At 38.4% G+C, this 24550-nt stretch overlaps 2 protein-coding genes, 1 non-coding gene and 1 pseudogene across 3 annotated transcripts; all 4 read right to left on the minus strand.

Moving 5' to 3' along the window:
• Positions 1 to 978: 978 nt before the first annotated feature.
• On the minus strand, positions 979 to 8132 carry LOC137949970 (uncharacterized). The gene is made up of 6 exons (XM_068796262.1): positions 7832 to 8132; positions 2167 to 2265; positions 1980 to 2088; positions 1808 to 1879; positions 1620 to 1625; positions 979 to 1516 (listed from the first exon to the last, which is right to left on the minus strand). Exons 1-6 carry the CDS (start codon positions 8011 to 8013, stop codon positions 1397 to 1399), a joined length of 588 nt encoding a protein of 195 aa, XP_068652363.1. The 5' UTR covers positions 8014 to 8132; the 3' UTR covers positions 979 to 1396.
• Positions 8133 to 9870: 1738 nt separating this feature from the next.
• LOC137950233 (protein HOTHEAD-like) lies at positions 9871 to 12409 on the minus strand (annotated as a pseudogene).
• Positions 12334 to 12415, minus strand: TRNAS-CGA (transfer RNA serine (anticodon CGA)). The gene has a single exon. It is a non-coding gene; the product is annotated as a tRNA-Ser (tRNA).
• A 373-nt stretch (positions 12416 to 12788) lies between these two features.
• On the minus strand, positions 12789 to 23218 carry LOC137949542 (receptor-like serine/threonine-protein kinase ALE2). The gene is made up of 14 exons (XM_068795607.1): positions 22789 to 23218; positions 21529 to 21636; positions 21215 to 21397; positions 20992 to 21050; positions 17520 to 17646; positions 17191 to 17421; positions 16995 to 17081; positions 16832 to 16900; positions 16623 to 16730; positions 15777 to 16148; positions 15409 to 15693; positions 14848 to 15240; positions 14528 to 14771; positions 12789 to 13982 (listed from the first exon to the last, which is right to left on the minus strand). Exons 1-14 carry the CDS (start codon positions 22856 to 22858, stop codon positions 13280 to 13282), a joined length of 3039 nt encoding a protein of 1012 aa, XP_068651708.1. The 5' UTR covers positions 22859 to 23218; the 3' UTR covers positions 12789 to 13279.
• Positions 23219 to 24550: the final 1332 nt, after the last annotated feature.

Consider the following 24550-nt stretch of genomic DNA (forward strand, 5'->3'; position numbering starts at 1 on the left):
GAACAAGTCGGAGGTAACGGGCGAAACGCGAGGAATGTGGGGAATGGTCACGAGATGTTTGGGGAAAAGAGGAAGGAAGATATTCGTTTCTCTGATGAGAGCTGCCACGGCGCATACGGCTCGGCTCCTTCCACTCCCGAGTCCTGACTCTCCTGACTCCAGAGTTGGGGCGCTCAGGCTCAGGAATCTGCTGCTTGCCAGCTTTTTCCCGGTGTCCAAAACATTCCCTTTATATCTCCTTTCTATGATCTTTTTTTTTTTTTTTTTAATATTTTTCACATTTTAACCTGCCAGTCTGGCACTCACTTCCTAGCCGTACACGTGGTTTTCTTCCCGACCTGGCCGCTATTCCCTCGGACCCAACTATCCGGAATCTGGACGGCTTGGATCAAATACCACACGTACTAAGAGACTCTCATGAAACTCAAGAGTCAGAGAGACAATATACGTGCAGAAATACAAGAGGTTTGACAGAAGCCGGAAATTGGAATGGTTTCGGATGCATGGGCAGAGACTTACATTGAAGACTCACCGGTTATCAATTCTGATTGACGTTCTGTTGAGCTTGACAAGCATATTTTATTGGAGTGCCCATGACGCAACAAGTCAAATATTCGTAATAAGGGATTATAATTTCTGTAATCTCAAATATGTCATATATCATTCTGATAAAGCCTCTCCATATTCAAAATCTGAAATTGTCGTCATAATTTGATACATGCAAGTAACGCCACTTCTAGTCGATTCTTATGTTTTCAGGCCACATCAACAACAAGATCCAGCATAGGAAGGAAACAGAACATGGGCAATTTTTTTTTTTTTTTTTTTTTAAAAATATCTCTCGATTATTTGTAATTTGCATCGAGTCACAATCATTCTTCATGAATTAAAATGCAAATTGAGCAAATTTAATTACTCAAAACAGGCATGGCGATTTGATGCTGCAATGGGAACCTTCTTCGTCTGAAAGCCATGAAGTGGTCAAAGTAGAGAAAACAATGGAGACCCACCCCAACTATGAAGTTAACAATTATATGTCATTCAGAAGAAAAAACAGAAACGTTAAAGCTGGGAAAAACACGTACATATGTCCACTAGCTCAACGGGAGAATAATCTCTGAATAGCCTCAAGATTCCTTTTGGGCCACCTTCACTTGCAAATGAGTCACTGGTTGTTAAATTCCGCTTCCAATCCATAAAACACCCATGAGTCAGTCTACGGGACACATTGGCAGGGCGGACACGACAGAGCCTTACCTCAGCATCTTGTTGAGCCTAGTAACTACAAAGTAAAAATCTACCCTAAACTTAAAAAACAGTTTGCCTGTGTTCTGCAAGTCAATGTGTGATGCTTGCCTCTTAGACAGTATAAAATTATCTGCGCAACTAAAAAAAATTAACGCCTCTTTTTGCTGCCTTTGGCTGCACCAGATCTTGGTGGCCTCGTGATCATGAAAATGAACAAGGTTACGATTGAGAGCACAGAGACAAGTGATCCGTATTTTGCAAGCAGCCTCTGCAAGAAAAGATGTGTTATATATGAGAATTTTTCAAGGAAATAATAAAGGCTTAAGAGAGAAAAGATTTACTGAGGAAAATATTGTTTATGCAATGCTTACCTTGACCTAGAGATGTTCGGTGGGGTAATAGATTGTGATTCCACGAAACAAAAAATAGTTTGAAGTCAGATATTATTTAAAACAGATCATGGAGACAAATTCCTAACAGGAAGAGCACTAACCAATTTTTCACAAAACAAGAAAGAGAACCAGGATTTCCCACAAAAAAAAAAAGAAGAAAAACTTACTATTTCAAACTTCTTTTCTGGAGGTCTCTCTGCCAGGATATCTAATGGTAGTATGGGTGTTGAATAAGCCTCCTAAAACATGAAAACCATGCTAATTTAATCAACTTAACCAGAGTCTGAAAAAGAAGAAAACATTTGAAAGAAGAATTTCAGTAGGGTCGCTGATTGAGACCTGGAGTGCTGCCTTTGAAGGGACCCGGTACTTGATAACAGCAGGTGCACCGTAGAACAGGCCTTTCACTTTTGACTCCAGAATGAATGAATGAGAAACCTTGGATTCCCTGAAGACCATAATAATGTCAAAGATCTACATCATTTTCTTTTGGAAAATTAAAGAAAAAATGTAGTGATAAACTTACACATCAAGCCTTTCCCATGATTTAGAAGTATTGCCACTGACAACATCAAATACATCTGGAGCCCAACTATCATCACTGAGGCTTACATCGTATGCAGTCCTGGAAAAACAATACAATGATATGACCACACATAACTTAATAGCAATGACAAAAAGAATAGAACAGCAGTAACTATTATAATACTGTCACTTCCAACATCCCAATAGCAAGATAGTGGAAAGTCACTGACGCTGGTATAGCTGACCCGTTAACCCTTCTAGCCAAAGATTAGTTTCATCTTTCAACATTTGACAGATTTTCCATTAGAGAGGTAAGCTATCTCAGCCCAAGTCATCATAGAAAGATATCCGAAAAGCATCCAGGTGTTCAACAACCCAAGTTGCAGTCCAGCAGGACAATAAGGAAGTGCCACCAAAAAGTGCGTACAAGGGTTCTCTGACATTGCTGCTGTCCTTACAAGTGAAGGCAACAATGGTCTTAGCAAAATCCTATCCTTATCCTTCCTGCTCACATGGGATAAAATCACATGGATAGCATTTTATTATATTTTTTGGAAATATCATGGATAACATTTTACTACCATTACCAAAAAAATCCACCAGGGCTGAAGTAACCGATCTTGATATTAACAGCTCAAAAGACAGAGATAGGAAATAACTTTCAGAATTCCACTTAGGACCTTGACTATCCTAAGAAGAAATGCAGAAGAAAAAAGAAACAGATTACTCTTAGAAGAGTGTGGCTTTCTTTTTCATGCATGTAAGCTTGATGGTCAGATATCAACTTCCGTCAGCAGTCCCAATAACGCAAGTTATTGAAAAACAGCTGTCAGGGCTAAGGGTGATATAGGTGTTTTCCTGTGTTCTGAACTATTCATCTTTAAATTGTCAATCATTGGGCTACACGTTGGAATATGTAAGACTCATAAAACAAACCAAGTGCTAAACATTCTTGCCCCACCGCAAATATGTTCTTACAAAGTCCTGCTAAGCTGTTAAAACAACTATGCAGTTCCTACAAGATATCCAACTGTTTTGAACTCACATCAATGTCAATTGGTGAGCATAACTACAAGAACAAAACTGAAAAATGCTAAAAGATCAATAAATGTTCAAACAACCACAGACAAAACTTCAAATGCTTGGGAAACAAGAAGCTTAAAACAACATCATGATAATAAAATGATAGGGAAAACAGCTTCAGATCCATGAAGATCAAAGAGAATATTGGCCTTTGGCTCAGAGGTCACATGTATGAGGTTTCTTATTGAGGTCCTGGGGTCCAAGAATAACAAGAGGCTGGGGCATCACGTGTGCCAGTAACCTTTATTGAAAAAATTCAAGTCCACATCATGTATCCAAGTGCCTTCAGCACAACCAAACTAGATGATTCATCACTATTATCAGGCTCTTATCCCCACAATGTCGAGTTCAGCTATATCAGTCCTCTTCTATTCAGCTCTATCACTTGCTTTTGTTGGAAAATAATCACTCAAAGAACTATAAGTAACACAAATAAACTCCAATATTATAAAGCCGGTGCCGAAACATACCTCTTGGCCGAACCACTTCACCAATCACACAAAAATGAATAATGAAACAATACCTCTTTGCTCAAGACGTGCATTCATCATTTTCAAAATAAAAACACCAACATAAACTCCAAAGAATTATTCTAATTACTCAAACCAGTTCAAACAAATGTCTCATTCTCATTTTCTATCAAGGACAGAAAAACACCCCAAAAACACTCAAGAACAGTCGGGAGCACCAGGACACAAAGGATTTATCTTCTGTGTCTCGAGGACTGAAAAACATCCTCAAGAGCAGTCATGAACACCAGGACATAGAGGATTTTCTTTCTAGAGCACACATTGATTTTTCTTCTCTCTCTTTCTCTCTCTCTCTCTCTCTCTCTCTCTCTCTCTCTTGTTATGTAGCTCTATTTATAGAGCTCTCTAGCTAGTGCAATAAAACCTCCCCCTTGTAGAGTTCTCTACAGAATGATCTTACTGTCCAAATCTGTAATCACACGATCTGACAGTCCATATCAGTAGCTGTCTGATCTAACGGTCCAAATCAATAACTATCTCATTTCACAGTTCAGATATGTATCCCATGATCCAATAACTTAGATCAGTAATTGACTGGTCTGACTGTTTAGATCTGTAATAGCATGATCCGATGTTTCAAATCAGTAATTGCCTGATATGACCGTTCATATTTGTAACCACATGATCCAATAGTTCAAATAAGTAACTATCTGATCTGACCGTTTAGACTATAACTGCTTGATTTGACCATTGAAACTGTAACCGCATGCCTGGACGGTTCACATCAATAACTACTTGATCTGATTGTTCAGACTGTAATCACTTGATCCAACAGTCCAGACCAGTGACTGCCTGATCTAACCATTTAGATATGTAACCGCACACCAATAGTTCAAATCTATAACCGTTTTTATCCAACAGTTATAATCCACATCCATCTTAACGCTAGGATCCTTCTGATCATTTTGTAAAAGATTGCACTTGTTTGGCCCCATATGTCAAACGTGTTACAAGTAATGCTCAAACACAGGCATGTGTATGCATGTACATGTGTGGTAAACAAAGAAGCATGCGAGACCACGTGCACGTGCGGGTATGGGCACCTCGCATGCACATGCAAGTGTGTCTCACACATATGATGACTCAAGAGAAAATAAAGCATTGAAGTATTAAAGCCTTTTGCACCCTATTGCTTTTAACAATACGGGATTAAAGGCTAGATAAGTCTTGCTCGTGAATCCAAATCTCTCTCGTGCACGTGTGCTCAAATTAAAAAAAAATAACTCTTAATATTCCCCACCATTTTTAAAATTTAAAAATTGACAAATGATTTAAAAGGCAAAAATATTTAAGATTCAAAGTACGAGCAATCAATACACTATAGCTTTCAATGACAAGTGTCTTTCAGACTTGAACCTTCATCTAATTGGTATTTTGCTACCCATACCAATCCTAAGTAACGAATCTTGAACTTGGATTTATGTATAGGTTTAAGATTGTCAAACAACTAAGTGTTAGTTCTGTATGTGAATTTCATTGGAGTAGTGCGTAATGGCCATGCATACGTATCTTCACTTGTAAGTACCTCTTAGATAACAAACCCTAATTCTCTGTTAGACTACAACCTCACAGTCACACTCATATCGGTGACATTTCCAAGAGTATACAGTCAAAGTGGCGGCAATTGGAGTGCCGCCTCCCTCTCTTCTCCCTCTTGGCCGCTCTATCGCAGAGCATCCAGTCAGAGTGGCAGCAGTTGGAGTGCCGCCTCCATCGTTGTTGCCTGCTGGCTAGCCCTTGCCATTATCGGCGTCGTGAGGAAGACGACGTTGTGATTTATTTTTTCCTAAGTTAGGAAAAATTAAACCAGCGTTATTTATTCATTATATTTATTTTATTAATTACTGTATTATATTAGTGATTTAATAGTGGTAATTAAAATATTATTAAATCAATTATTTTGGTTTAATTGTCTCATTTTTATTTTTGGTTTAATAAAACCTATTTTCCGGCCATTAGAAATGTAAGACTAGTAATTAAAATATTGTTAAAGAAAATATTTGATCAATTATTTTGGTTTAATTATTCCATTTTTCTAATTAATTATCTCACTAATAAGGGTAGTAACCATGTTTATTTTGGTTAATTATCTGTTTAGGTACCATGCTCTTGTTTATATCATATTTTTCATTTTGGGGCACTAATATTGGAATCAGTTTTCCAGTGCACTTGAACTCGTCTACACTAACACCCAAGGATGAGTTGAATCAATTCATTTAAGATGAATTGAAGTCTAAATGAAGTTCATTGTGGACTAACACCCCCCCCCCCCCCCCCCCCCCCCTCTCCTCTTCATTTCAAGTTCATTTAGTGTAAATTCAAAACCGCCTTTGTCTCATTAGAAATAGAAGTCCAGTATACATCACTAGACCCTTCTAATACAGTAGGAAATCTAGAATATTGTATACTATAGTTAATGGTACCTTTAAAATATTTTAAAAGTTTTTCAATAGCATCCCAATGACTTTTATCAGCATTATTTGTGTACCTATTCAATCTTCCCTATCACATAAGAAATGTTTGATCTGATACAATTTAGTAAATAACATATGCATGAGTACAAATCTGTTATTTAAGATTTTTTTTTAATTTGAAAAAAACACGCACGTACGAGAGATCCTCGGGCATGCATGCGGACTTGTTTAGCCTTTAGTTCCACATTGCTAAAAGCAATGGGAAACAAAAGGTTTAAATACTTCAATCTTTATTCTCACTTGAGTTATCGTGTGTGAGACACATGCGCACATGCATGTGAAGTGCCCATGCTCACACGTGCGTGTAGTCTCGTATGTTTCTTTGTTTACCACACACATATGTGCATTCACACATGCAAGTGTCTGGGCAAGCAAGTGCAATTTTTTACAAAACAATCAAAACGATCCGACCATTGGGATGGACGTGGATGATAGTCATTGGATGAAAACAGTTATAAATCTAAATTGTTCGATGTGTGGTTGCAAAACTGAATGATCAGAATAGGCAGTTATTAATCTGAACCATCGAATCATGCAATTAAAAATCTGAATGGTTAAATTAGGCAGTTATTGATTTAAACCGTCGGATCATGCAATTACAAATCTGAAATTCAGATGGGCAATTACTTATCTAGACTGTCAGATCGTGCAGTTACAAATCTGGAAAGTCAAATCATTCTATAGATCAAGGGGATCTTTTACTAAAGTTGCTAGAGAGCACTATAAATAGAACTACAAAACAAGAGAGACATAGAAGAAACATCATTGTGTGCTCAAGAAGAAAAATCTTTTCGTGTCCCAATGTTCTTGAGTGTTCTTAAGTATTCTTAAGGGTTCTTAAGGGTGTTCCTTGGTTCTTGATAGAAAAGGAGAATAAGACTTTCGTTTGATCCGGTTCGAGCAATCAAAAAAATTTTGTTGAGTTCATGGGTCTTTCTTAGTATTGTGCACGTCTCCATGATGCAATATAGGAGACGAATCTCTTTCAAAGAGAGTGAATAAACGCCTCGAACCTACTGTAGGTAATATTGAATTATTTATTTTTGTGTGATTGGTGAAGCAGTTGTCTTTATAATATTGGGTTTATTTGTGTTACTTATAATTATGTGAGTGATTATTTTTCAACAGCTTTCTGCCAGGGTTCACTTCTTAAAAGGGATGAGTGTTAGCATACTGACCTAAGATCTGATGCTGATTCATGTGTTAAGTTTAGAAAAAAAAAACACATATGGTCTTTAATATGACATAATCCTCTTATATCGGAATTGGGTCTGGCAGTTAATTAGAGTGAACTGAGTTAATTATTCACTGAAAGCATAGCGAATAATTGAACCAAAACTAGCATGAAAGAGTGCAATAAAATGCAACCAACTAGACAACTTCATCACAATTCAAAACATAGATTATCGGCCGCAAACAGAACGCCAAGAGTATAAAATAACAAATTTATGGCGAAAATATACAAAATGATAGCAAAAACCAAAATTGAATGCAGAATAAGGGGCCCACCAATATAAGAGGATCAGAGCACTATCACCAAGATTGAATTAAGACAAAATGAAGGCTTAAGAGGACTCACTCCAATCCTTTGTTGTAGATGTCGATCGAGACTTCGACCTTTTCAGCTCCATATTTGAGCCTGGTGAGACTGATTTTCTTGCTCGCGACTATGAACGGGGCATCGCCGCTCGCAAAGGCAGCGGAAGCAAAGAGGGCAAAAACGAAAAGGCAAAGAATGACCTCCGTTTTCAAAGTCGCCATGGTAGATCTTCAAAAACTCGAATCTGGATTTCTCCGATCTGGAGAAGGAAGAGGGAACGAAAGTAGGGTTTTAAATGGGAAGAGGCGAACACTGACCAGCAGAGATGAGTAAACGCTGAGAGACACGCCACGTCTATTGTCGCGATCGACTCCGTTGAGATACAGGAACCCACATGGCGATTTCCTTTAACTCATCTCAGCCGTCCGTATTTTGCCACCCTGAACGTTGGATACCGGACCACAGCCAGTGCAGATAAAAGGTAAGCGGAATGGGCTCGGATCTGGACCTATTTAGGTACTGTACATAGTGGAGTATGTTCAAAGCTTCAAGCCCACATGCTATATTAATATGAGGCACATAAGAAGAGCTTCCAAGTACAACTTCAATGAATGTTGATGTCTAATAATAATAAAATAAATATCATAAAAATAGATATTAAATCCTTCATAATTTTTCTTATTATGAGAGTCATATATATATCATATAATTGAATATAATAAGAATAAAGAGAACATACCTTTCATATTGAAGAATATAAATAGAACTTAGAAATACACAAGATAACCTTTGATAATTCGTTTACAAGTGATAAGCTTGCTCCCGTTCAGCCAGACTGGGTGTGCAATTAGCCTTTACCTCACTTGTAAGACTATAAATGAATTTATAAATTTCCAAAGGGTGTAACACTAATGACTATTTAGAAAAATACATCCCCTTAAGAGAGATACATCTCCTTATGCCCAAGGGATGTATCCAGTCAATACACCCAATGAATCTACCTCTACAGGGGGATGTGCTGGCCATTATCCCCCGTACTGAACATCCAATAACTAAACATCTAGAAGTGGGTTCCATGCCATTAAAATCATGATAATTTTATTTTATAAATAATATATTTGAAACCATAATTCCAACAATTTATAAGCAAGTGAGAAGTTTACATGTTATTGATCATTTATAGCTCAACATTCGATTTGAAACATGCGCCTCAAATAACTAGAATCAAGATAGACAGCAAAACATGTCAAAAAAAAAAGAAAAAAAAAAGAAGATCTTACATGAAAGAAAAGAGCCTGTTAGATTAGCCAAGGAGACTTGCTATCAACCACAGGCAGGACTAGTTTGGACATAAACAAAGGGCATAGGTAAAACAAGCCCATGCGGAGGGAATAGGCAAGTCATTCTTGGCTACCAAAGAAGGCTCTCTTCTTCACGTAAGACCGCTCTTCTCCTCATCAGCTGTTTCTGTTACTGCTATGGGAAACTTGGAACAGAATGAGCTCTATTTATAGAGGCAAGAGAGGTTGGAATTTGCCTTTGGCCTCCACTGTTGGGAATTTTTGAGGTTTTGACCTTCGCTTGGCCACGAGGAATAAATTCTGACGAACCAAATAAATGGGGACCGATGCTCGCATTGATATTCATCCAGTTTCTCTCTTTTGCAACCTATTCTTCTTCGCCGGCAGTTGACCCTCATCCTAGTTAATGTCTGGTTAAGAGTGTTTTACCATTTTAATTGAATTACTTGACCAGAATGCCTTAAAGTAATAGAGGGCAATCAAAGTTATTTAAACACAGTATTTCACCATGTACCGCTTAAACCCATTGATTGATCTTGTGAATAAGACCCTTCTGATGTAAAGCTCTTCTACTGGATTAGTCCATGACTGGTTTTTAGTGACGGCTCAAATTCTGTTTAATTAGATTCCATTTCTGGGTTAGGCATCATAACTGAGTTGAGGATCTCAGAGAGTTCTTGATTTATTCGTAGTCTTTGAACATACACTAAAATCAAACTATGCGAGTCTTGTTCATCTCGCAACACAAGAACTCAAGCTGTTTCCTGCGTTCACAAGTCACACTCCAGCAGCAGATCCAAGTACTTCCCTCAACAATTTCACTCCCATGTAATCCACACGACAATGAGAAATAGAACAGTTGCAGAAAGAAAAAGGAAGACGAAGTGGAGGTCACTGTAATGTGTCAAATGAAAAGAATAAGACTACCAGTAAATGCTTTCCGCCTTACCTGCCAAGCATCATAACAGTCGCTTGAGGATTTGTTCCCGGTGACTCATTGAACACCGACCCATCAACGACTCGGAGGCTGTCGACTCCAAGGACCCTGTAATTCGAATCCACAACCTTACCCACATGGCAGCCCCCGTGATAATGCCATATAGTTATTACAGTATCCTTGCAAAACTGCTCCAGGGATTCAGTATTGTTGGAGTGCTTCGGAATCAAGTTCACGTTAGCCTGCACGGTCATGTTCAGTAGCATGGTCATGGTGTACTCGTCGTCTTCCGTGAGCTCTGTGAAGTGCCTGCTCCTCGCGATCCTCTCCATTATCCTGACCCCATCGACACAGCGCTCTTCAGGTCCTCTGGGTGGCTGAAGTAGTTGAAGGTAACTAATGGGTTGTCATCCACGTCGGTGGAGTTGAGTCTGAGGTTGCCTGTTGAGAGGGAGCAGCGAGACGGGATGAAACCTCCTCTGAACAACTCATACGGTAGGTTCTGCTTGGGTTCCATGTAGGCTCTGATAGCTTCTGGAGTCCTCTGCTTGGGAGGGATGGAGGACAGCTGACGAATCTGCCACAGAATTTTCATCATATAAAATTCAGTGGGCATTTTACCTCAGCTGACAAGATTCCATGGTTGCGTTGAATGCTGCCGGAAGATTGGCAGAATCCGCTGTAGGTTTCGATGTAGGACCCTAGCTTTGTGATTCCGACGACCTGGATGAAGATGGTGTTCGTGGGATTATCTGACATTCCCTTCCCAACGAAATCGTTCCGGAGAGTCAGTAGGATCTTCATCTTCCTAAGTTCTGACAACGTCCCAATCCCACTCAGCATCAGCAGCTACGGGGTTCCAATTGCACCTGACGACAGTAACACGTCACCGTTAATTCGATTTGATAAGACAACTTTGTTATCATTCCCATTTTCGTCCTTGAAAACAACTCCAATGGCCATCGGCTTCCTCCCTACAGTCACATCCATCCTAACTCAGTTACTCTTTGCATAAAAGCTTGAGGTTGATAATTCACAAGCCAGAAATTCCATGGAATACATGTACCTGTTGTATCAAACAGAATCCTCTGCACTGAAGCATGAATCAACGCGCGGAGGTTTGCAGGATTGCCAGGGGAGAGGAGATCGGCAGCTGTGTTCCGAAACCCTTTCTTATGGAAGATGGTACCGCCCACCTTGGTCCCATACAAGTGATCGTAGGTATAGCCATTGAAGGGCAAGATACCTGCTTGTAGAAGTCCATCTTTGAAGGCCTCTTGCCATGGCGCAAGCTCTGGCCAGTTAACTATTTGCTTCTCAATCCAAGGATAAGACTCCTTCATCAACTCCGCATCCCAGCCTGCGTTCCTCACGAACCTGGATTATCATAAAATAAAATAAAAATAAAAAGTTTTTGAAGTCGATCATGAAATTCAACTCTCATTTCTCCGTTGTACCTTGGGCTGGCTCTTGTGTAGAAGTCACCATTAATGCAAGTCCCACCGCCCAAGACTCGAGCTCGGGCATTGATGACCCCGTCAGTGGAGACAAAGGCTTGCACAGGCGAGCCTGGAGCGACGTTGGCCAATGAGATGTGGAAGTTCTGCATGTAAGAGATGTTTTGGTTTCCGTATGGGGATCTACCTCTCTCCAGCACTAGCACGCTGAAGTTTTGGGAGAGTGTTGCAGCCAGTGGACACCCAGCTGTGCCTCCTCCCACAATAATATAGTCATAAGACCTTGTGTCAGTAGCGAATGAGCTCGCCTTCCCCAGAAATGGGTAATTAAGAGCTTTACCTGAACAGATTATTGTTGTGTTAAGAAGATCATGAAAGGATTCCAGTGTATGAACAAGACTCAACTTAGAGATGCAGTTGTTGAGAAGAGATGAATAGAAAGAGAAGATGAAGAAAAACCTCTCGCTAAGGTAAGACAGAGAAAGAGGCCAATAAAGAAGTTTGCCATCTTCAATGCTTGGAAAACAGACATTCTCCACAGGCTCAACTGAATCAACTCTTTGCTGCTCTCCTCCTGCAGATTGGCATTTAAGGAGCTGTTAGGCGAAGCACAAAGCAAAAGGAGTAGGAAAAATTGCTTCAAACGGTGCAAATGACCAACCCCATTGAATATGTCCAGCCACGTTTATCCAATATGCTGGGAATGACCATCCCCATCGAATATGTCCAGCCACGTTTATACAATATGCTGCAAATGACCATCCCCATTGAATGCGGGATGCACCCAAATGGAGCCAACGGTGCCATCATCTCAGAATCGTCCTCACCTGCTGAAAAACATTAAAACGTCGACAGCAGGATTCGAACCTGCGCAGGCATAGCCCAACAGATTTCGAGTCTGTCTCCTTAACCACTCGGACATATCGACTCTCTATTTTACTACGATTTGGATGTATATCTATCCACAAAAATATGTTTAAGTCCATAAGCAGTGGTGCTAAAAATAAAAATTTATTTAAAAGGAGTACATTATATTATGAGAAGGCCAAAAGAGGGAAATAGGTGTAAATTTTGTGTGAAGGAAGGGCAATAGTTTATAAAGAAGAAGAAAATTAGATATTTATATTTATGGTAACTCAGATTTTATTTTTATTTTTTAATAATAAAAAATAATGATATTTTTAAAATATAATAAAATAAGTGACATTCTTATAAAAATAATATATATTTTTAAAAAGTAGAGTTGTGTTTGAGTCTAGTCTCCTTACCCTTTTCTAAGTATGTCTAGAAGTGATCAGATATTCCATCAAAAAGCTCTATATTCCACAAATGATCCAATGGGGCTACAACACAAAGAACCACTTTCAAATACAACTGTGGCACATTTCTGGATAGTAAGTTCAAATGTTCTTGAACTTAGTAATGCCTTGAAAGAGATGGAAAAAAAAAAAAAAACAAAGGACTGTACTTGGAACTTAATTGCCACAAAATCCTCCGTCACAAAGCAAGGAAGACAGATTACTCGCCCAGCAAATGTCTCTCAATATTATGGATGAGGCCTTGCGAGGATCCAACAGCTCCTGTTTTTATTCCAGCTACTATGCACACGACAGTTTAAATGTCTCTCAAACATGCTGGGTATTATGAGTGGTCTTTTATTAGCTCTCTTGTGAAACAGAAATTTTGCCCTTATTCACAGACAATGCGTGTTTATCCATCACAAGCTTCCCATCTTGCATGCCCATAAGCAGGTATAGTTGAGATCTTGAACTCATGATTCAGAAGAGAAGACTCATAATGGCCACCTTTGCCCTCCATCTGATCCTCTCCTCCAAAACTTGAGTGCAAGCCCATGCTCACTCACACTCCCACTTGGAAAGCTTCTCCACCAAGGCCTGCTTCTCTCTGTTCTCAATGGACCTGAGCTAGAATGCCTCCTAAATGACTCTGATGTAGAATGCCTCACTAACCTTGTTGAGGTGCTGAATATGTCCGATGCTGATAATGCCCTCTCGGCCTCGGGCCCTGATTCATAATCTGCAGATATAAATGATCGAGTCTCTGGAATCTGACCTGAACCACTACTAATTATAGCCTCTGCATTTTGACCAGACAAATTTGCTTGGCTACTAAGGCCAAATCCTTCTTTCTTCTCTTCATTCTCATTGCACACGAGCTTTAAGGCCTGAACAACCTCCCCCATGAATGGACGATGAGAAACCTCGGGTTGCACACACATGGAAGCAATTGCAGCCACTTTAGCCACACTATCAAATGGCAGATCAGTCCCAAGAGCTGGATCTATAATTGTCTCCAAGCCTTCCTTGCTTGTGAGAAGAGGGCGGGCCCATGTTACTAGATTCTCTTGACCTGGAGGTTGTGACATGTCCACTGGTTTTCTTCCTGACAGGAGTTCAAGAAGGACAACACCATAACTGTAAACATCACTCTTCACTAGAAGATGGCCTGTCATTGCATACTCCGGAGCCACATAGCTGGAAAACAAGAAATCAATATGACATTATGCCCATTCACCAACATGACTAGACTAGAAGGAAAAATCTAGAAACAACAGAATTTTATGCCTATAATCAAAATGACTAGAAAACATGGAAACAAAAATAGAAGCCCAAAACTCAGCTGGTCACTTCAAGGCCTCCTCCATTGGCTGATCATATTAAATTTAGATTTGTTTGAAAGTTAACAAGGTTTCACCACCAACAAAGGCTTTCCAACGTGGCCAGCTCAAAAAAGATAAAACTCAGTTGAGCATCTAGCTCATTCATTTTTTTTTCCTGTCACTAGACATATGATCAGTACATTTCCTTCTTTTGACTCTATTTTCAATATGAAATCCTTTGGATGTAAAACATTACTTTTTTCATAGTGGCAAGTTCTGAATTATTTAGTTCAAAGAATGTGACCCTAAGTTTAGAAATTTGATTATCTTTTGGAAAAATACGATGGTCCAAGTTAGAGGATAACGATTGGCTTTCCAAAGGATCTAAAGAAGGACAAAAAAGCCAGTAACTTTTCATACCCAAAAGTTCCCATAACCCGAGTGGATATGTGCTCATGTCCTTCATCCAGAGCTGTTCTTGCCAATCCAAAGTCAGACACTTTTGGAGTAAAATCATACTCTAACAAAATATTACTGGACTTGAAATCCCTGTGAATCACTCGTGGACTTGAGTCCTCGTGTAGGTATGCCAGACCGCGAGCTGATCCAAGTGCAATCTTCATTCGAGCGGTCCAATCCAGTGGTGCAATTTCCTTGTCAACATCTGACCAAAAATTATGTTGAGCCTAACTTCCTCCAAAAAACTAAATAAATAAATAAGCAGAAGAAAAGCACACTACCATGCAAATGTGATTCCACACTGCCATTTGGGATGAGCTCATAGACCAGACATCGGCTATGCTCTTCTGTACAAATACCAATCAACTTAACCAAATTTCGATGATGCAAACGGCTAAGCATCTCAACCTCAGCCAAGAACTCTCGGCTACCCTGCTGATCATCTCTTTTGAGAACCTTAACAGCCACCTTTATTCCATCTTCAAGAATTCCTCTGTAAACAAGACCAAAACCACCTTCACCAAGTATTCTTGAGTCATTGAAGTTGTCTGTGGCCCTCTCAATCTCCACCAGGCTAAACGCTTTAGCTGACCCTGTATATGGTGCAATACTAGAGCTAAAAGACAAAGAAGCAGAACTAGGTCCACTACAAAGTACTGTAGATCCACCCCCACCTATTGTCACAAAAACAGAACTAACTGTTATTAAAGGTAAAATTTAATCATTTGTTATATCATAATTTGCACCAGAGACCTTGAGGATAGTTTGAAGGGATCTCAGCAGCTGAGACACAGGTTCAGCCCACAATTACAAGCTTTACTAGATATTGCTATAATTCTTACCTGGTACCTTTCCTGGAGCAACTAAATTCCGTGGAGTGGGTGAAGGCTGGCTGCTCAAGCGCCCATGTTTTAACAATAAAAGCCAAGCAACCCCAAGGAATAAGACAAAAACAATAGCAGATGATAGAACTATAATCGCAATTAGGCTACCAGAAAGTTTGCCTTTCTTTTGCTTTCTCACATCAACTCCTAGAGGCTTTATTGCCCTTCCATTTTCATTGTCACTGAATGGACTGTCATCAATACTAATGTTTGAAGGTGGCACAGGAGGAGAAGGAGGAAGTCCTGTACAGGATAGAAGAACCAAGATGAGTGGATTCAGCATCTTTGGGTGTGTGTATTTGTGTAACATATTCACAGAACCTAACCTGGATAACGAACATATAACACTTCATAGTTGCCAAAGAAATTGGTTTTAATAGCAACTTGCTTGTGCCAGAATTTCTCATAGGTCAACACTGCTGTAGTGTTATCAAACATTTGTCCAAGAGGAACCAGATCAATTAGAACAATGGTCTTATCTGGCTGTTGGCTGGCAGCATTTGCTCCCATTATTCTAACCTGACTCTGTTTCATGAAAGCGCCAGCTGCAATCTCCTGGGCAAGTTCAGAAACTAATGGAAAGAACGTATAGAGTGGAACACTAAGGTGGAACCCAACTTGCATGGGCCATACACAGCCACAGGGTGACCCAGGGAGGGTATTTGTTAGAGGCTCAGAACATGCCAAAGCTGCACAGTCTGCAATTCAAATGAATCAAGCTGTTAAATCACCAATTGCAGATACTATCACTTACATGGAGCTATACTAGAGGACTTCAAGGTGTCTGCTTAAAATCATTCTTGCAAAGCTTTTAATATTTTGCAATCTCCAGATACATGAGCAAGATTATGATTAAAAGTGCAAAAACGAAGCAGAAAAGTATAAAGTCTGATAGCCTTCATAGATGTAAATTCTTCTTTTCAGCTTCGGTGAGGTGTGGAGATAGATGAATATGAAAAAGGCTTGTAGACATTAAAGACAACTTAATAGCATATTATACAAGGTTTCCCTAATTCCTGTCTTGGAGTTCCAAAATTTTCTTCAGTTCATCTTTCCACAGTTTCTAAGTTAAGAAAAAATCTTTAAAAATAAAGAAAGAAACAGAAACTCTGAAATTCCTAAGTACCAGTGACTAGACAAGTAATATAAACACAAACTAGATATTAGGCTACCTTCATTAGGAGGTGGGGGCGGTAATATATGAACAGGTGGTGCAATTGGTATTTTTGGCTTCTTCAGGTCAGAGCCTTGAGGAGAGATTGTTCGAGAGTAAAGGGGCCCTATATAAAATAAAAAATGTCAGTAAAACAGCTTCAGTTTCAAGAACAAAAAGACAAAAACACTAATAAGATTTTTAAAAAGAAAACCAAGTCTCCTATACTTAGCCTGGATGGAGCAGGTGAAGGTGCAATCTGTGGAGAAAGAGGAGACCGCATGGGTGAGAGGGGACCTGAAATTCAGCAGTTCAATCAAAGGTTAACTCAATATGGTACAGAACTCAAATCAGTGATATATAGTTTTGGGTTGTCAGAGTCTTAAACCACCTTCATTTGCCGGTGGAGGAACTTGGGGCCTTTGCCTATGCTTCTTAGGTAAGATCATACGAGGGTGTGAATGAACTGGAGCTTTTTCTGAAACATTAAAAAAGGCAAACATGAAAGATTTTCATTTATTGCGTATTCAAATTAGTGTGACTTATCAAAGACGATCTGATTAGCAGTAATTTCAGCTGAAACCAACCATGGCTGTGGGAAGATGGAGGAATATTGTACGCACGTGCAGGAACAGGACTCATGGCTCCCATCTTTGGATGATGCTTGTGCAAAGTCACTGATGACATAGGAGCTGAGGCAGGATGATGCGACACTTTCCTATGTGGAAGATGAGGAAGTTGACTAGAAGGTGCAGACAAATGGACATGTGGTTCACTGGTACTAGTTTCAGGTGTAGGTGTCACTATGGGTGATAACCCTGCAAGAGATGGGAGAATGTTTTAATAAACCCTTTGCGGGCAAAAAAAATCAAAACAACCAAAGGGAAGGAGAGAGAGAGGGAGAGAGAGAGAGTACCTTTAGTTGGGGATCGTTTGGAAGGTGACAAGTGGGTGAATGTTGGTTTTGGAGGCACAGCAACTGGTACATTATGTTGCCTATGGTGATCAGAGGGGTGGGATTCTGACATTGGAGGAGTAGAAGGGTCTGCAACTAAGAGGTAAAGATAAATATAATCAGAAACAAAACATACACCATAGTAAAAAAAAAGAGTTGAGAATAGTCAGAATTGTGGAGGATGAACTTCAACACCAGCACAGCCACTTCCAAATGCTTATAATTCAAGCCATTTTAGGTTTGGTAGTTTCAGAAAGTCAAACATCTAGCTAGGTTTAGTAGAATTATAGTATCCAGGAACTACAGCTCAAATAGAAACTTTAGTCTGTTTAGAGAAGCTGTTTGCAATCAGTTTATCATTGGACAGATTTCAGAATGTCAGTATGTTTTAGTTCTATGTCAGTTTATAGTTTTAATTTCTATATTCAGAAAGTAAAAAGAATATTAGCTTTATGAGTCCTATTTATTTTTTCTTTTGTGTTTTAGTGCTCCTTATTGTACTAAAATTTCTGCAAATCAGTAGTCTATTTAAGGAGGTTTGCCCATCAATTCACAATAGTTAGATTATTCTCTTTTTCTTTTATAACACTTTCTCCTCTCTCTTTCTATAATACATTTTCATTAAAATTTCAATTAAATTTTACTAATAAGTATCTATCAACTTTTATGAGTAAAAAAGAACCAAACTATTAAAGAATATATATGAAAGAGTCTTACATGATTCTCATAGTAAGAAGCCTCACAGAGCCAAAATTAATATGGAGGAGTGTTACAGGAGTCTCACATAGAAGGAGGTTTCACAAAAGAGTCTCAGTTAAAGGTGTTTTAGTTATGTTAGTCTTCTATTAATGTTCAATTGTTCTAGGACTTATCTTTTAGTATTTAATTTTAGGTGTAATTGGCACAAAAGTAGTTTAATTATAATTAGATCTTACTTGTTTCATCTATTATAAATAGAGGCTCATAGTACTCGAATTATATCAAGTTAGTAAAATTTTGTCTTTTCAAAAATTCAACATGGCATTAGAGTTCTGTGAGTTGACTCGGTCAATCCACAAAGATAATGTGATCCTTTTTCTTCCTTTCCTGTCCCAATATCTGTACTTTTCTTGGCGTTCGTATTTCCATACTGAACTTTTCATATTGCAAATTATATATTGACAGAAAGAACTTCCAGTCTACTTTCCAACGCAAAAAGAATTTTGGCAATCGGAGTTTTCTAAAAAGAGAAATTGATTTTTGAAGCAGCAAAGGATGGACTGCAAGAGAGGTTCGAGTAGTAGCAAAAAACTTCAACTTTCAAAGTGTTTTATGCCATCAAGAACAAGACTTCATATGGAGAATTATATGTCAAAAGATAGATTTGTAAGTATATTTTCTTACCTATTAAACCAATTCTCAATCTGAGTTTTCAAGAGGGAGATATCAATATTGGAAGAGTCAATGGTCATGCTAGCCAAATAAGAGAGAGCACTCAGTTCAACTACATTATAGAGTCTGAAATCTATCAGATTGTTTCTCTCAAAATAAGTATATTTTATGAAGAAATATTATACTTGAACGAAATATATAGAAGTCTAGTTTTAGAAGAAGAAATTTTTTGTCAATTTGATCTATGTAAGGAGATATTCGCATTGGAGTCGGCAACCGTCAAGCTATAAAATGAAGAAAATAAAAAGGTCATAACAGATTCAAGAACGAAGTTTTTTATATCAAATTAGGTATCAATTCAAAGTCTTTTTAGTCTAGTTTCTTAAAAACAAACGGTTTATAATTCTAATCTATATTGTGGGAGATATTGATATCATAAGTACTAAAGCTCAGTTTTTTTTAAAAATCTCTCCTTTTTCCTATTTTCTCTCTTATTATTTTTCCATGCATTGGTGTGAATTGAGTTTCCTTTTCTCCTAGAATCCTAGTTTTTTAGCCAAATTTCTCTTCTATTAAGAGAGTTTTAGTCAAAATTGATCACTCCATGATGTGCTTGTTCAAGGTATGCAAAAAAATTCTATTTTGATGTTGTTTTCAAGTTTTGCGTTTTTATTACTTGGTTGTATATCTTACGCATCATCAATTCCGAAAACTATGCTCACCTCCAAAAAGTTATATTTAGTCAAAAAGTTCTACCGTTATAGTCTCCCCTAGTTTCTCAAAAAAAAAAAAAAAAAGATCATATTCTAGATTCATTTGGAAGTATGAGTGTTGCATAGTCGCCTCATTCCAGTTAAAATTGTGTTCCTCTAGTATTTCTTCAGTTTATCTTCTTATGTTTTTATCACTTCTTATATTAATGCCTAGACCCACTACCTAAAAAGTATAAGAGTGTGCCCAACATCCAACTCAAGTCAAGTCTTTTATTCTTCATTCAAGAGATGATTTGTTTTTTAGTTACCCTTATAAAAGTGAGTAGTCTCTTTGTTGTTCCCTAAAGTTGGGTCGTTTTTCCGCTTTTAAAATTGAGCGGAGTGTGTTTCAGACTATGAGCATTTTAACTGGTGTATGGAGCTTTGTCGTACAATTAGGAGTGATTTTCATCTCCCACATTGTGTTTTATCTAAGTTGGGTCTCTATGTCCTTTTTATCCCCAGCTTGAGGGGGAGAAGTAGAAAGAGAAGTACAAGAAAAAGGTATTTTGTTCTACATGTTGTGGTAATTTTATGTGACTAAAATATTCAAAAAAGGGGGAGAACAAATGATGAAGATTTAACATCTATGAAAAAAAATTTAGCCAATGAAGATTAAAGACCAAGATTGAAGATCAAAAATTGTTTTCATTGTAAGTGGAAGTTATAAACTCCATCTCGAGGGAGAGTGTTGAAGAGCAGATATGGAAGAGTTTTACATGACTTTCCGAGTAAGAAATCTCACCAAGCCAAAATTATTATGGTGGAGTCTTACAGGAGTCTCACACAGGAGGAGGTCTCATAGAAGAGTCTAAGTTAAAGGTGTTTTAGTTATGTTAGTCTTCTATTTATGTTCAATTGTTCTAGGACTTATCTTTTAGTGTTAATTCTGAGGGTAACTGGGACAAGAGTAGTTTAATTGTAATTAAATTCTACTTGTTCCCTCTATTATAAATAGAGGTTCATTGTACTCAAATTATATCAAGTTAGTAAAGTTTTTCTCTTTTCCAGAAATTCAACACAAACGAAAACCAATGGGCCAATTCCAATTTCCACATACTGGCCATATCATTAAAGAGAAGCCCCAAGAGTTAACCAAACAGCATTTATTTCCTAAACAATTACCTACCAATTGAAAAAGCAGACGTCTAAAACAGTATTAACATCCCACAATACAATGAGGATGTAAAAGAGAAGTTCTGATCTATATAATACTTATCTAAAGCTTTATTTGCATGCCAGTTTATAATGTTGACATCCCAAAAACAAAATAGTTGAAAAATGATAAGAGAAGCAGACATAAAGTACAGGCCTTGATGTTTGATAGGTGGTGTATGTAGCAGTACTCTTGGCTGAGATGGATATGGTGCTGTAATTTAAGAACAGAGAGTGTGTTAAAGTCACTTCAAATTAAAAATTATCACCGTTTATTATATTAGGTAGGTTATAAGATGCAATTTAACCATTATTAAAAAGAATACACAGATAGTATGCTCAACAGATTTAATTATTAGACATATCATTGGAATATACCTGTCACAACATGTCTATGAGATTCTTGACTTCCTGAAGAAGGAGACATCACCCTTGATTGTCTATGCCCTGTTAAATGAGGGGACTGAGCATTTTCTGGCAAGGGCTTTCTTTTCCCTTGGACAAATGGAGGATCAGCTGCTAAAGTTGGAGGCAATGCCCTAGGAGAAGGTAAAACTGATTCTGCATTGCAAATAAAACTGCATTACATCTAGATTTGCCTCTGGATGATGTGAAAAGTAACAAAAGTGGGGGAAAAAAAAAAGCAATCACATTAGCAGCAAGTAAAAAGTCTATTGATCAATCCTTATTACCTTTATGTATAGGCAATGATATTGGTGCATTGCCTATAGGTGACTTTGCCTGATATGTAGGTGCCACTTCCCTTGAATGAATCAAAAGACCACTTGATGATGGAGACCCTGCAAGACCGCTCGAAACAAAAATAACAAGAGAATACTGAGAATATCCTCTAAGAATAAGTCAATCTTATTGACAAAATGCTACACGAATGAAAGCTTCATACAAATGTAGAAATAGGTAATAAAGTAAAAGGAATACACTACTATTCTCCAACTTCTTTAAATATCACCCTTTTATGGCTTAAAAGGTTTTCCTATTCACAGCATTTTGAAGCTATGAAGCAAGGAACCGAAATTCCATCAGGCATGTTACTGGAATACAATGAAGCTCATCACTCATTAGGTTAACAGGAACGTGTATGGCAGATTGGAAGCAAACTTCCTTGCAATGTAAAAAGATAGTGTTAAAACTATTTTAGTATCTCATTTTTACATAACAAAAGATAATGTTTTTCATCCTTATCAACCAAATTGACTTCTACTTTTTCTTTTGAACAACAAATTAACTTAGACTCATTAATAGCCAGTGAAAACAGATTCTTGGGAGGTTTAGACACCACATCTGAAAAAGAGAAGGAATTAGGTGATGTTAACCGTTTAATGTTAATGAGTGAATGAAAGGGCTCAGCCAATTGAGCAAATCTCTCAAAAGAGAGTAAAATTGGGGATGGATGAGGATAGAACAGGCTAATCAGAAACAGACTCGAGCAATTTTTGAGTTCATGAGTTCATACAGCATTACTGATAAACTCGATCATGCTGTATAGGTCAACATGAGATATTGCACGTAAAGTTTGAACGAAGATATGTCCTTGCAAGATTTTGAGAATTTACAACCAGACACTGTCAAATATATAAACAATTCAGCTCCATTGCAAAGATTACTGAACGAACTGGTGTGAGAACAACAAAAGTTAAAAGAACTGAGTAGCAAATTTCGGGCTCGGACACTAGTCGCTAAACAAATGATCAGAGCGACACTATTACATGAGAAATATAAAAAGGAGCTCGGATCCAGTATATATTGTTCTTTTACCAAGGAAAAACAGAAAAGGTCGTATAAATTCAACTACATGACGAAAGAGAAACAAATCGATTCAGACAGATGATCCCATCATTTCGAACAGCCGTCAATAACTCAATCTCAGACAGGCAAAGACGGGACGGGTAGAAAACAAATCAATACAATAGATACTAAACTCATTGTTTTACCTCGAGATCCATGGACTACAGAGGTAACGAAAGCCCAGAAGAACACCGAAAGGAAAGCTCGTCGCCCCATTCTGTTTAATTTCTATCTTGAAAAACACAAGCCTCTCATCCCAACCGCCCAACAGGAAAAGAGCAATCTATAGTAATCCATCCGAACTAAAGACGGGAAGTATCCACAAGCAGTCCACGCAAAACCCGTTCTCAGGCACGAACATGGCATCATAGGACAAGAAATCCAGATTGGGATTTGCGCACACTATATTTCTCTTCGGCGAACGGGCAATAGCAATTGCTCGAGATTCCCATGTAAGCGACGGTTTCTCCCCTCATGACTGAATAAAGGGAATTAACACAGAAGGCTTTGAAGAAGAGAGAGAATGCTCTCTAAAAAGAGAAATGAAGCAAGAGAGAACATACGAGAGGAGAGACGTTGATGGGAAGAAGTGATACAGTGAGAAAAAGATTCCTCCCCAGTCCAAAGAAAAAATATTTACTAATATCAAAATTCAATAACAATAATTATGGTGGGTGTGGTTAGTACCTCCGGTTGAAAACTTCTGGTTTGTTCAAGCTGATAGCTTGACCCTTCTTCTCTATTACTGTTTTCTCCTTGTCTGCATTAAAGTCTCGGGAAGTGCGGATGGAGTCAAACAGCATTTGATTTCATTTCCGATGGCACCAACCCATAATTCATTCTGTATCTGTAAACGCTCATTACTACTCGGTAATTCAGCCGAGCGAACTTTTAGGAAACATCATTACTGAAACTCTGAAATTTAAGCTTCTTCATTTAAGAACTATTTGGCCATTGCAGTGAACTAACTTGTAAGCAATGTTTCTAACAACAACAACAACAACCATTGATACGATGCCATGTTTTACATTAGATACGACTGTTGTCAGTACGGTTCATACTCGCGATAAACAATTTTAGTAGGTTTAAATATATTATAAATCGGAGTTCCTCGTATCTAATACCAGAACTGGGAGCCGTTTCACAAAAAAAATTCTGAATGGTCTAAAAAATTCAATAAAAATGCGGACTACATCTTTATTCAATGGACACTCGGGGGATTTTTAATGTAAAATCATGAGTTCAATTCTCACTAGGATAAAAGGCCTCATCATTCAGAGGGCAAGCATAACCAGAGGGGCCAGACCATGCATCCTCTAAAACGTAAAGCTGAAATCAACTGGCCATTATTATCGTCCCATGCAAGAATCAAAACATAGAAAAGACAAATAATTTTCATTCGTTCTGTAACCCCTCCATTCCGCCTTACACCTGCTTTCATCCTGGTTTCTTGACTATCAGAAGCTTCTCATGGTACGATTGACTTCCCATACGAAAGAATTAGCATCATCACCTGACTTTTAAACACCCATCAATTATGGGCAAGTTTACTGTTTATCCGTAATTTAAAGCAGAGAAGCAGCAGATGTCAGACAGTAACAGAAGGCGTCGGGGGTGATGGAAGCCCATCTGCCCTACACAGCCCTAGTAACTTTCCCAACCAACAGGCACCGCAACCCCTGAAGTCTTTCGATGGTAGACAATTTGGCTTTATCCAACCACTGCTTTAGCCGACTGTTAGGAGTTTTACTTGGATGAGATGTGACGGCTAAAGCAGTCTTCTTACATTAAAGGATTCAGAAGAGAAACCCTACCGTTTGGACTGTTATGGCGGGCCATGTCCGGTTGAGAACTCAGATCCCAGTGCCTGCTGCTTCAGTGCTTTTTCCAGCATGTAATGGTGAAACA

The sequence above is a fragment of the Aristolochia californica genome, unplaced genomic scaffold, assembly GCF_029961685.1.
Source record: "Aristolochia californica isolate CCGP_79_NKW_82.1479 unplaced genomic scaffold, dmAriCali1.0.hap1 SCAF_14, whole genome shotgun sequence".
Lineage (NCBI taxonomy): Eukaryota > Viridiplantae > Streptophyta > Magnoliopsida > Piperales > Aristolochiaceae > Aristolochia > Aristolochia californica.

Bases quoted from the DNA above. Each gene is read 5' to 3' on its own strand.
- LOC137949970 (XM_068796262.1), bottom strand. From the start codon at position 8,013: ATGGCGACTTTGAAAACGGAGGTCATTCTTTGCCTTTTCGTTTTTGCC. The intron at 2,089-2,166 runs GTAAGTTTATCA...TATGGTCTTCAG, and splicing joins TCATGGGAAAGGCTTGATGT to GGAATCCAAGGTTTCTCATT. The intron at 1,880-1,979 runs GTCTCAATCAGC...TTCATGTTTTAG, and splicing joins CTTCAAAGGCAGCACTCCAG to GAGGCTTATTCAACACCCAT.
- LOC137949542 (XM_068795607.1), bottom strand. From the start codon at position 22,858: ATGGGGCGACGAGCTTTCCTTTCGGTGTTCTTCTGGGCTTTCGTTACC. The intron at 16,901-16,994 runs GTGGTTTAAGAC...GCTGAATTTCAG, and splicing joins TCCTCCACCGGCAAATGAAG to GTCCCCTCTCACCCATGCGG. The intron at 16,731-16,831 runs GTATAGGAGACT...TATTTTATATAG, and splicing joins ACCTGCTCCATCCAGGCTAA to GGCCCCTTTACTCTCGAACA.